The following is an 11,091-nucleotide window of genomic DNA, read 5'->3' on the forward strand; positions in this document are numbered from 1 at the left end:
ACTGAGTATGGTCAGGCAGCTCAATCTTGAGGCAATGGTAATGTTTGCATGGCACTCTTGGCAGCGTCGCGTCCAACTAAACGAGCAGCATAATCACATCACTGAGAACCCGTATCACCTTGTACCAACCTTGTCAAAAGTAATTAGCACGTCTTGACGTTCACCGCCCATGCTTCAATTCCGCAACCATATGCCGGTCGGTCACATATATTCACACAAGCTACAGTCCGCGCAATTGACTGTTTGAATGGTTCTTGTTATGGTAAAGTCTTTGCTTGAAATCTTGTGCATGGCTCCACTGGTTCTTGGCGCGCGGTCAGTGTCAGGCTGTGCTCCCCTAAGCGCGCCACCAAATGTATTTGTACTATGCATGGGATGCGTTACTGGTATAAATCCTTACAGAAACTGGTCAAGCTTTGAGGCCAACATTGGGGGCCGTCAATGCTCCTTTTCAGCCCTTCGTAGATTTTATTGGTTAAGGTTATTATTAGCGAAAAAAAATACCCAGGCGTTCTGAAACCGTTGCATTTTGTGCACATGCAAACTACCATGGTCTCGTCCATACTTTCCAAAGCTTCTTTAACATGGTAAAAATCTTCTGCATTAGGTATCGCAATATATGAATCCATGGTTGAGGGCAAAATCATGGCCTTTTATCATGCAAATATAGCAGTTACAGACAAAAGAAGCTTTGGGAGGCAATTGACAGCTTGATCACTGTGGGGTTTTCGCAGCTCTGCTCCAGCCACGCAGGCCCGTGCTCTCTAGAGAAATCCCACAAGCGCGCGCCACCGCCATCGCAAACACAGCCTTTTTACATGCCCCGCACCCCGCCTTAGCAACCTAAACAGTAGTGCAGGAACTTTTCTAGCCCCTTCACGATGAGCACCGCCAATGACAAGCGTTTTGCGACCCTGGTCGAATGGAATAAGGCCAACGGCGGGCGGCTGAACCCTGCAGTCGAAGTCTATAACGATCTGATCACTAAAGTGTCTCTTCGGGCCAAAGAGGCGGTCACCCCGGACGCGGATGGTCACTGCGCCACAGTGAGCTGCCCCCTGTCCACTACCCTCTCCGTCCTCAACGCCTTGACCGGAAGTCCACTGTCGACATCAACGTCTGGAGAAAATGGATCCCCAGCACAGTCACCGCCAGCCTTCCCGGACTACTTCCTCCAAAATGTGCCCCCGCACGTCGTCAGCCGCTTCTTTCTGATACAGCAGTACCTCCTTGGTCCCAAATCACACTGGCACCCCTACATCGCCTCCCTCCCGCAGCCAGAACACCTTGCCTCCTGGAATCTGCCCCCGTTCTGGCCCGAGGAGGATGCCGCAGTGCTGGCTGCGACCAACGCTGGCGTTGCGGCCAAGGAGATGGCCGGCATCGCGGGCCGGGAGTCCAAGCAGGGCCGACGGGCCCTGAGGGAATCGGGCCTCGAGAACTGGCGGGAGTACAGCCCGCTGCTGTACCGCTGGGCGTACTGCATCTTTACGAGCCGGAGCTTTCGGCCCAGTCTCGTGGTTCCCCCGGCGGTTTGGGAGTCGTTGAGGAACGAGCATGCAAAGTACCTGGACGGGTGTGAGATGGACGACTTTTCGATCCTGATGCCATTGTTCGACATAGCCAATCATGACCCGCTGGTCCAGGCTACCTGGGATAGTGAATCTGTCCCCGGTGAGTGTAGACTTTTGGTCAATGGCCGGAGCGGACAGGGGTACAGACCAGGCGAGCAGATCTTCAACAACTACGGGCTCAAGACCAACAGCGAGCTGCTAGTGGCCTATGGCTTTGTGCTGTCCGAGTCGGATGACCTGCAGAACGAGTATTTTCACGTGCGGTTGCAAACCCAAGGCCCTGCGGATGAAACCACAGGAAAAAGGCCGACCATACCTCGCGACTTCCTCATATCCCTCGACCCACTATCAAGCCCCAGGTCGGTAGTTGGCCGTGCGCGTCAGTGGATCCACGATAGGCAGGGGCTCAGAAAGGATTTTGACCACTGCGAAGACGCCCTTCTTTGGGCCTTTTGCGAGGTTTATCTGCAGGTACAGGGGCTGGACCATGGTGCAAAAGTAGCCCGGCTCGCCAGTATCCTCGCAGATTCGTCCCCGGCAGAACACGAACAGTTGATAGAGTCGCTGCGCGACTTCTTCGTCAATAAGCTGGAGTTCGACTACGCCAAGATATCAGCGGGAGGCAGCGAGGCCATGCGGACCCTGTTGGCCAAACGCCGCAACGCCAAAGAAGCCGAGGGTTCCACCAGCGGCAATCAGGACTTGGCGATGCGGTACCTGACGGCCGTCTTGCGGGTGATTCAGATCGCCATGGTGACGCTGGATCCGAGCATAGAGTTTCAGTATACTCCCGAGGAGGGAGAAGAGTAGGGAGTATCAGGGCGAATAGAAGGTTGGTGTCGAGGATGGGGGTTGGAAGCAAACCTGAAACCTGCCGACAATTCGACATGGGAAGAAGTGTATAAAAGAATGTCTCGTAAGTGTACCAAACTCTTTGAGCTCCTTTCCTCATCCCTTGAGTTGGTGAAGTAAATCTCTTGCGTGGTCGTTGTGGCCTTTTAGCCTGGGAGGGTTACGACTCGAAAGCCCGCGGTTTCCAGATTGTGTCACGACTTCATGTGTGGCGGGGAAAGTCTGGAACGGAAGCCTGCCTGAGAGGCAAACGGGAGCAAACAAGCTCAGTTGCAGGACGTCAACTGTGGTCTGTGGATCACCGGCGTTCACTCCACGCCCGAGCAAAATCTCACCCTGAGCTCAGATCAAAGGGGAAAGAGAAAGAAATTGCCACCTGCCGCTTCCCACAAACCTCTGACCGCCCTTCCTCCTTTATCTGCCCGTGGAACGGTCAACTTCCAACAAGCAAAGCATCCGACGTAGTGCAGAGGTTAGCATATCAGGCTTTCAGCACATTCCTGGAAAGCACCCTGAAGACCCGAGTTCGAACCTCGGCGCCGGAGTTCATCTTTTGGCAATCGTGGCCGTTTTTTGCTCTCTGTAGTGCTTTTTTGGTGACTACGTAAATTTGTAGAAAATGGATGGGTTTTGGAATGAGAATCAAGTCGGCTATTTCATTTCTCGATCGTTCTCTCGGTGCAAGGTAGGTACGTACCCATTATTGAAGCTTGAAGGAACGCGCATATCACCTGGACCCTGGTCGAGCGCACTCAAATAGGGGTTGTTGTATGGAACAAATCAACAGTTATGAGAAAGGATGCCGAGCCAAAGATGTCCAGATGCAATGGGTGGCGACGTGAATAACTCCTTCACACGCCGCCGAGGCCGGCACTGACAGTACCTCCATTGTTTGATCATCACTAATTTTCAGTCCAAAAGGGATGTTTCCGAGCTGAACCTATTTTTCATACCCGCAATAGCCCCAGAAAGAATACAATAAAAGAACGGGACCATTGTCTACGCAACCCTCATGACATACCATGGAAAACACCGTAGTCTGCCCTCGCAACCAATGTCAAAAGCACAAATGACATGCCTGCAATTTCACCTTCATGCCAAAGCACGCGCGCAAAAAGAAAACATGGATAAGCAAAGAGTTGTCAAAGCTAGTGTGGATGACGAGCCCATATACCCGTTCCCCTGACCTGCTGTACAACAAGCTGTTGTTTCTTTGCCCAAGGAGAACGTCATGTGGGACTCGAAAAGAGGTTCCAGTACTGCAATCTTATTCCGACGAATTCTTTCCTGCTGCCTCCGAACTCGACTGCGCAGGTACGTGGTGTGGGCCACGGGGGTCGCAGGCATAGAGATCTGCAAGAATCTGAAGAAAGAAGAAGGGCGGGTGCATTTATTGAGGATTTGGGATGGGAATCTGCTTCTGTAATTATTTGCATGCTTCTATTGACAGAATTAACTACCCATGTTGAGGAAATGCCCTTCTTTGCCCGGTCTGTTGTGGTGAAACTTTACTTTTGTTTATGTTGCACTTGAAGAATACAGACTACTACGGACCTCACCTTCTGCAGGACAAATCCCTCTTGACAAAACTTTCAAAATCCACGTCTCGAGAGAATACCTTTGCCAAAATACTTAATACTGTCACGTGCAGATTTATTAGTGCCTAGATGCTAGCGTACAGCCCTAGGGGCTGGGTTCTGCTGAACCTGTAGACTCGCGTTACGTAAACGCAGTAGGAACGCCGCCTATAAATAGGGGCTCCTAGATCCTAAGGGTAGCAGGTTAGTCCTGAATCCTTAAAGATCAGTCTCTAGTCCAAGTGCTATTGTTATAGTGCTATCGTGGATTATTATACGCTGTATTATTGCCCTGTATTTTGTTGATTACCGTGTGCCTAGCCTGTACCCAATCCCCGTTCGTGACAAATACTTGCGGCTCTCGTCTAATACTTATATTCATTGGTAAATAAGTTTGGGGGTTCATGCTTAGCTAACAAAACCTGGTGCCGTACCCGCCAGGATTAGCGGCCCTCGCAATTGGGTCTATAGAGTAGCGCCGGGATCGCTGCCCCTCGTGGGGCGTTCGAGAACAAACAGGCGATTTATCATTTGACCTTTCCCATAATATACTATGTGCATGCGAATTTGCATTTCTGGAACCGAATTCGCACCCTGGCTCGATGGCTAGCGCAATAGTACTCGTTCCGTCAAATTTGAGATGAAGCATAATTCTCGGGATTCGAATCCCTGACCAAAGCAACTAACGATATTTTCGATTTCCATCACGTTTTTGGCCAATGTCCTGGGATAAATTACTTTCATCCGTTTGACACGTTGAGCCTTACTACTATAGAGGTCAACCAATCGAGCAACGAGACTAAGCCTCCTGGCGGGTGTCTGGACCGCATGGTTCCAATAATGTGCGCCAGCGTTCAAAGCTAAACTCGATTCGTTATACAGTACCAAGTTCGAACGCATGCCCAATGCTGCGCGTTCTGGTATATAGTTACTATAGTGTGCGGATAAGGCCCAGTAGGCTGACACATCCCGAAAGTTCTTGGCCGAAAATTCGTACGTCGGACGACGCTGCAGTGAATGAATATTTTGCCAGCATTGAACCATTGTGTTGAAATTTACGCATGCGGCTTTTATGTTTGGTCACCATGGATAACTCGTGACAAGCAAGGTGATCCAAGCTCATTTCAGATGAAGGCACAAAATTATTTTTCTTGTAAATAAAGTAAATTTACTTACGATAGCAGGTACTCGAAATCGTATCGAATATAGGGGTGGCACGTCCGGTCAGCTCTCGAATATCCATATAAGACCTAACCTTCCAGGGTTGGTTTTTAGCTGCAGAGGGTCTCGGAGCATATGAGCAAGTAATTGCAGTTGTATTATTTGCTCATTCATGCCCTATTTCGGTCGTTAAAATGGAGAAAATCCCGCTTGAACCACCCATCCAACGACCCGAAAGTCGACATCATCTCCCCAATATTCCCGATTTCCGCGACGTTGGCGTAACTGTCAACGCCTGGGCCAACCGCAAGTAAGGTTAAAATAACCCCAGTCCACTGAGTACATTTCGAGCTAACTTTCCCGTTCCCCAGGATTTTGAAAGAAGGCGTTTTATATCGCTCTGCAGCTATCGGTATATACCACCTTTCCTGCCCCTTGGGGAATGGTTCAATCTATACTAAAGACGACTAGAACAAGCCTCTCCCATCGACAGAAAGTTCCTCAAGGATGAGTTAGGAATCCGAACCATTCTGGATTTGAGACGTGGGTAAGTGAAGCAGCCGCTGGTTTCTATTATGTATAGAATAATTTTCTAGAATGCTCAACAAGATGACCCCTTTTTGTGTTAATTAGCTCGGAGCGATCCAAGGCCGAGGCGGAGGCGCAGGCGTTGGCCCAGTCGCAATCATCTCGGGAGACGTTCGATATTTCTTCCAAAATTACGGGGATCCATTACAAAAAGGTGAACCTGATCGGAAGGCAAACCAAGAAGTATTTACTTCAGCATATCAGCTGGACGAACTGGCTGCGCTTTTCCATTCTCTACTACATTTTGCAAGACCACATGGCAACTAAACGCATCATAACCCGAAAACTGTGGGAGAATAACGGGCTAAACGGTTTTTTGATCAACATTTTAGACCACGGTAAACCTCAAGTGATAAAAGTAGGCGATAGCTTTGCTTTTCTTTGTCTCTTTTTCTTTATTTTTTTTCTGGCTCGCTGTTCCATTCAAAACATCGTCAAACAACTTACTGCTGTCTAACCATTGTTTATTACTATAGGCTTTGCGGGCCCTTACTGAGCCAGCAAAGGGAACGCCCATATTAATACATTGCGCGCACGGCAAAGACAGGACGGGCCTGTTGATAACAATCATTCTCCTGGTTATGAACATTCCACTAGACGCCATCTCCCACGACTATTGTTATTCGGAACAACGTCTATATGAGCAGCACGAGATTAACGATAAATATACGGAGGACTCTGGGCTTAAACAAGGCTTCGTTGAGGAGCTGGACACGTATATCCGCCGAGTATACGGCGGGATTGATGGATATCTCAGCTCTGGCGGCTTTACTGCCGCCGAGATTCGTCACCTACGAAATTGCCTTGCCGCTTGAGTCGACGATATTCAGGGTACCCGAGATGTTTACGCATGAATCTTTGTTATGAGGACTGCCGGCGTGCACTACAAGCGGCATCGGTAGCGGCGGCTCTTGTGCTTGTTCGCGGTGACGATCTGGGGCAGGACCAAGGGCGCGGCACAAGACGAGTGTAGGCCGGTAGTTTTCTTTGAAGGGGTAGATGTATGTTCTGACAAGGATAGAGAGAGGTCGGATAGACCAAGATGGCCTGCAATAATGATGACATCGCTGCTTGGGTGGTTCCGTACGACTATGCTGGGCCCAAAGACCTAGATGCTTTTCACTCGACCAAGGATTCACGGTAGGGTACCTCATACATAGTTACCTAAGGTACCTTGCTTCAATCTAGACGTGTCATATATCCATCGGACACATATTCAAAGGACAGCGGATATATTCTTGATCAATAAAAATGTTGGGATCTCCACAATCATGCACGGACTGAACTGGAAATCCTATCAGAGACGACCGGATTGCAACTTTTTATTGTTATTCCGGAAAGAAGGTTTCTCATTGCTTATTGTTGTGTTTGAAAAAAAGCAAGGGTTTCTGCGTGCATCACGCGCAATTCATGAACCAAGATGTATCTTTTGGGCTGAATATGGATTAATAACTATTGTTTCTCGAGTAAAATGAAGTCATCTTGACTTCTGGAAGAAAAAGGCAGAGTTTGGGCAAACTAGACGAGGGAGCATTGATTCGTTTGCCCTGCTTGCCTGCGTATTTTCCCGCGATAACTGGATTACCCCTTACTACTTGAATTGATAGTGACTCATGTTTGGTCGAGCCGATGAGCCTCAGTGTGCTCATACCCCTCAATGCTCTGATATCAAAAGTCCACAAGATATCGCGCAACTTGGCAGTCAATTGGGGGCCAATGTGCAGGTTGACAGATGGGCCTTACTTACGAGTTTCATGGGTTTTGAGCTCCGTATATGCAGTGGTACATGTACGCGAGGATTGGCGCGAGGATTGGCTATCCTTTTCAGGTCGCTAATTTGCCAGTTTGTGTGGGGCGTCTCCGTTACACAAGATCTGTACGTCTCTTGGACTGGGGCGGAGGGCGCGTCAGCTCAGGCAAATTGCAGTTACCTAGCGATATGGAGTAACGTTGCGTACCCCCTGTTCGGCACCCCCCCTGTTCGGCACCCTGAAAATCTAACAACGAAATGCCTACTTTTATAAACTGATTTAAATATAAAATTATCAACGGACAAAAATACAATCGTTTTCACGCTTCTCCGGTTCATTAACCTCTTCTTCATCAGCTAAAGGTTCCAAATTTTCTATATCATTTTCCTGCAATCCAATAATGTTCTGTTTGTTAACCAAAAGCTCGTTTGGATCCGGAACCACCCTCCTCCTTTTAACCGGCCGTATTGCCTCCAGTTGTGCTTCCAATAAGCTGATTTTTTGCTGGGCGCTAGCCAAAAGGGTATCTTTGGCTTCGAAGCTTTTTTGGACTTTTGCAAATAAAAGACGTGAAGTAGCGTTGGTTTTGTTGGATTGGGAAAGTTTTTGCAGTTGAAGTCGGATATCTCGGGTCGTTTTAGGGGTTTTCCAAATAAGTAAAGACGGGTCGTTAATTTTTTGGGCTGGGCTTTCCGGTGTTTTATCCCTTTGCAAACCGTTGTTTTTATCTTTTATAACGTTGGCGTTGCTATTTTCTAACAAAAAAGGGCTTAAAAGTGGTTTAACCAAGTTTACCGGCCATAACCCCGTTGTACGCCAACCAGATTGAATGGTTTTTGCTATAAATGCTTTTAATCTGGCTTTTCGATAACAAAGTAGGAAATTTCGTTTTCCAATAACTGTTAAACAGCAAAATTGGCTAACAAATCCAAGTTGACGTCGATAAGCTTCTTTTAACGGCCCAAAAACCGATAGATCCAATGGTTGAAGAACGTGTGACGAATGAGGGGGTAAATATAGGAGTTGAATATTATTTTGCAAGCAAAGAAGCATAAATTCGTCCGTTATATGTGATCCATGGCCATCCAAAACTAATAACCGCTTTTCAGGGGTTAAAGGTTGGGTATACGGAATAAACACCTTTTTTAACCATTCGATAGCCGTTTGGTTATTTGTCCACCCGTTTTCGGTTGCATGAAATTGCCAATTATCGAAAGGGCTTAAATCCGTGGGAAACCATTGTTGTTGTACGTTTTTTCCCTTAAATATAACGAGGGGAGGGAGGGCAACGCCCGTAGCCGATATACATTCGATTATAGTCGTCCAACCACGCGTTCCGGGCTCTTTTCGTTGCAACGGCCGGATCCCGTTAAGCCCTAATACTAGGCCATTAGATCCTTTGCCTTCCATTATACCGGTTTCGTCCATATTCCAACGGTTTTCCGGTTTAATAGCGTTAATAACCGGGTTCGTAATATAAAGCCACCAAGATTTAATTACCTCCGTAGTAGCGCCATTAACCCGGGCGTTATCTATTCGACGGGGCCTTTGGGTTTTAAGGATTGGATAACGAGCCAAAAAACGAGTTATCCAACGTTTTCCAAGGCCTTTTGTCTCTCCGGCGGCTTGAAGAATTCGTTCGGCAAAAAAGCGTAATTCTTGATGCGTTGGCGGAAGCCCTAAAGCTGTTTGGGTAAGTACCCAATCAGCCAAATGCTTTTCCTGTTCCGTGGAAAGCCTTTGAAAAGGGCTTTGTGCTTTTTTATAAGGTTGAGAACCTTTAAGTCGACTTTGAAGTGTAGACCTAGGTATTCCCCATTTTCGGGAGGTTTTTGCAATTGGATTGCCATTATTGACGTCGTTAATTGCAGATATAAGCTGTTTTTCAGTATATTGCTTCATTGGAAAATGGAGAATTAAAATCAGAAAAAAGTAAATCCAAAAGTGACAGATTCATCGAGATATTTATAATAGAAGTTGGAGGATAAAAATAAAAGTGTTGTTATTTTTGGGTGCCGAACAGGGGGGGTGCCGAACAGGGGGTACGCAACGTTATCTAGCCTTACTTGTCAAGCGGGGTTTGGATTTCCATCACGTCGAATTATCGAACCACCAGTAAAACAGAGTGACATTCCCAAGAAATCGGGCAGGCTGAGGGCATTTGGGTTGGCTTCCCGGCACATAATTCCCGAAGCCCTGCATCACGAAGTTGATTCGAAAACGCGTATAAAAGCCAGACCTTTAACAAGATGGCTTTTTTCTTCTTCTTTTCTTTCCCAAAGCACCCATCCTCACTCAGACTGCTTCATCACACCATTCGAGCTCAATCACCTTTGCAATTCGTCAGCTGTACCCTCCAAAAGCCTTTTTTTCAATCATGAAGTTCCTACTCATCTCGACTTTGATGGCCCTCGCACTAGCGGCCCCAGTCGAAGAAGCCAACTCGACAGATCTACTGGTGCCCATCAAAGTCGACCAAGACGGCACCCAAGGCCCAAACTCGCTCGCCATGGCCGGATGCATCATCCGTGCGTACAGCGGCGACCGGTGCGACGGCCGAAACCTGTACGCCTACGAGTACGCCGTCGTGAACAACCAGTGTCGCAGCTGCCGAAACTTTGAGGGCGCCCACTCGTTCAGATTCGAAGGCAGGTGTCTGATGTACCAATCGTTGTACGCACACTCTGGCCAGTGCGGTACAGGTCTCGGGCTTTTCGCCGGTGGTGGTGGTTGGGATACGTGCTTCAATGTCAACACGGGACACGCATGGAACTCGGGAACAGTTTGTTTTGGACCGCGTTGAGAGTGGGATGGACGTTTTTTTGTGCTTGGCAATCATGTTATAGGTGGGATTACGGTGGAGCGACGAGTTTGGCCACTGACCACAAAAATTGACAGCCGTGGTCGCTTCATGACTGCGCGTGCTGCCAGTGTGTCTTGATAGCACAGGTACCCAAAATTTATGGATCAAGTTCAGTTGGCCTTTGAACTTTGTGTCTCGCAAAAAGTACGAAAGACTCAGAGGAAAGCACGATAAAATACAAAACAGACGAGAAAACAAAACCGAATAACCCATATACCAGCCAAAATGCGGGTTTCCTACATTTTCCTTTTTGCCCCCAGAAACAAAAAATCTTATATCGCCACCCCGGCATGCGTTATAGATAGCGCCGAAATCAATGCTGGCGCCCCTTGAGGCATGCGAGCCTGCGAGTTGAAAGCACTATTCTATCCACTACTTATGAATTATAATGCTTGACGGCGCCATGTTGATAGAGAGTTTCCTTAATTCTCAAGTGATCAACAGGGATGAGGGACGGTTGCGATATTGTTCCACTTGCTCGAACAGGGGACATGTTGAGTAAACAAATACTCAATTCCTTTGGTGTCGCGAATGTAAATACTGCGCAGTGCTCACGCGGGTGTTATATTTACTCCATACTGCGCAACATTGTAGTATGACGTAAGGTAAAGCCCAAACTGAAATCGACCCTCGTCGGTACCTAGGTAGGTATGTTGACAAGCAGTTAGATAACTCAGATGACATATCGGCTTACATCTTGGCAGCTAAACTGCAGTCAGACCGAG

At 47.9% G+C, this 11,091-nt stretch overlaps 3 protein-coding genes and 1 non-coding gene across 4 annotated transcripts; all 4 read left to right on the top strand.

The window, feature by feature from the left end:
- The first annotated feature begins 733 nt into the window (after window positions 1–733).
- Window positions 734–2,563, top strand: MGG_06237 (uncharacterized protein). The gene has a single exon (XM_003717308.1). It carries the CDS (start codon window positions 882–884, stop codon window positions 2,382–2,384), a length of 1,503 nt encoding a protein of 500 aa, XP_003717356.1. The 5' UTR covers window positions 734–881; the 3' UTR covers window positions 2,385–2,563.
- Window positions 2,564–2,881: 318 nt separating this feature from the next.
- On the top strand, window positions 2,882–2,971 carry MGG_20207. Its single transcript has one exon. It is a non-coding gene; the product is annotated as a tRNA-Glu (tRNA).
- Window positions 2,972–5,358: 2,387 nt separating this feature from the next.
- On the top strand, window positions 5,359–6,567 carry MGG_06236 (uncharacterized protein; the record flags this gene model as incomplete). Its single annotated transcript, XM_003717309.1, has 4 exons — window positions 5,359–5,474; window positions 5,658–5,711; window positions 5,798–6,110; window positions 6,229–6,567. The coding sequence occupies 4 exons, from the start codon at window positions 5,359–5,361 to the stop codon at window positions 6,565–6,567; spliced, it is 822 nt and encodes a 273-aa protein (XP_003717357.1).
- Window positions 6,568–9,628: 3,061 nt separating this feature from the next.
- On the top strand, window positions 9,629–10,623 carry MGG_06234 (uncharacterized protein). Its single transcript, XM_003717310.1, has one exon. The coding sequence runs from the start codon at window positions 9,881–9,883 to the stop codon at window positions 10,304–10,306; it is 426 nt and encodes a 141-aa protein (XP_003717358.1). The 5' UTR covers window positions 9,629–9,880; the 3' UTR covers window positions 10,307–10,623.
- Window positions 10,624–11,091: the final 468 nt, after the last annotated feature.

This window comes from Pyricularia oryzae, chromosome 4 (genome assembly GCF_000002495.2).
Source record: "Pyricularia oryzae 70-15 chromosome 4, whole genome shotgun sequence".
Classification (NCBI taxonomy): Eukaryota; Fungi; Ascomycota; class Sordariomycetes; order Magnaporthales; family Pyriculariaceae; genus Pyricularia; species Pyricularia oryzae.

Excerpts from the sequence above, each read along its gene's own strand:
- MGG_06237 (XM_003717308.1), top strand. The coding sequence starts at position 882 with ATGAGCACCGCCAATGACAAGCGTTTTGCGACCCTGGTCGAATGGAAT.
- MGG_06234 (XM_003717310.1), top strand. The coding sequence starts at position 9,881 with ATGAAGTTCCTACTCATCTCGACTTTGATGGCCCTCGCACTAGCGGCC.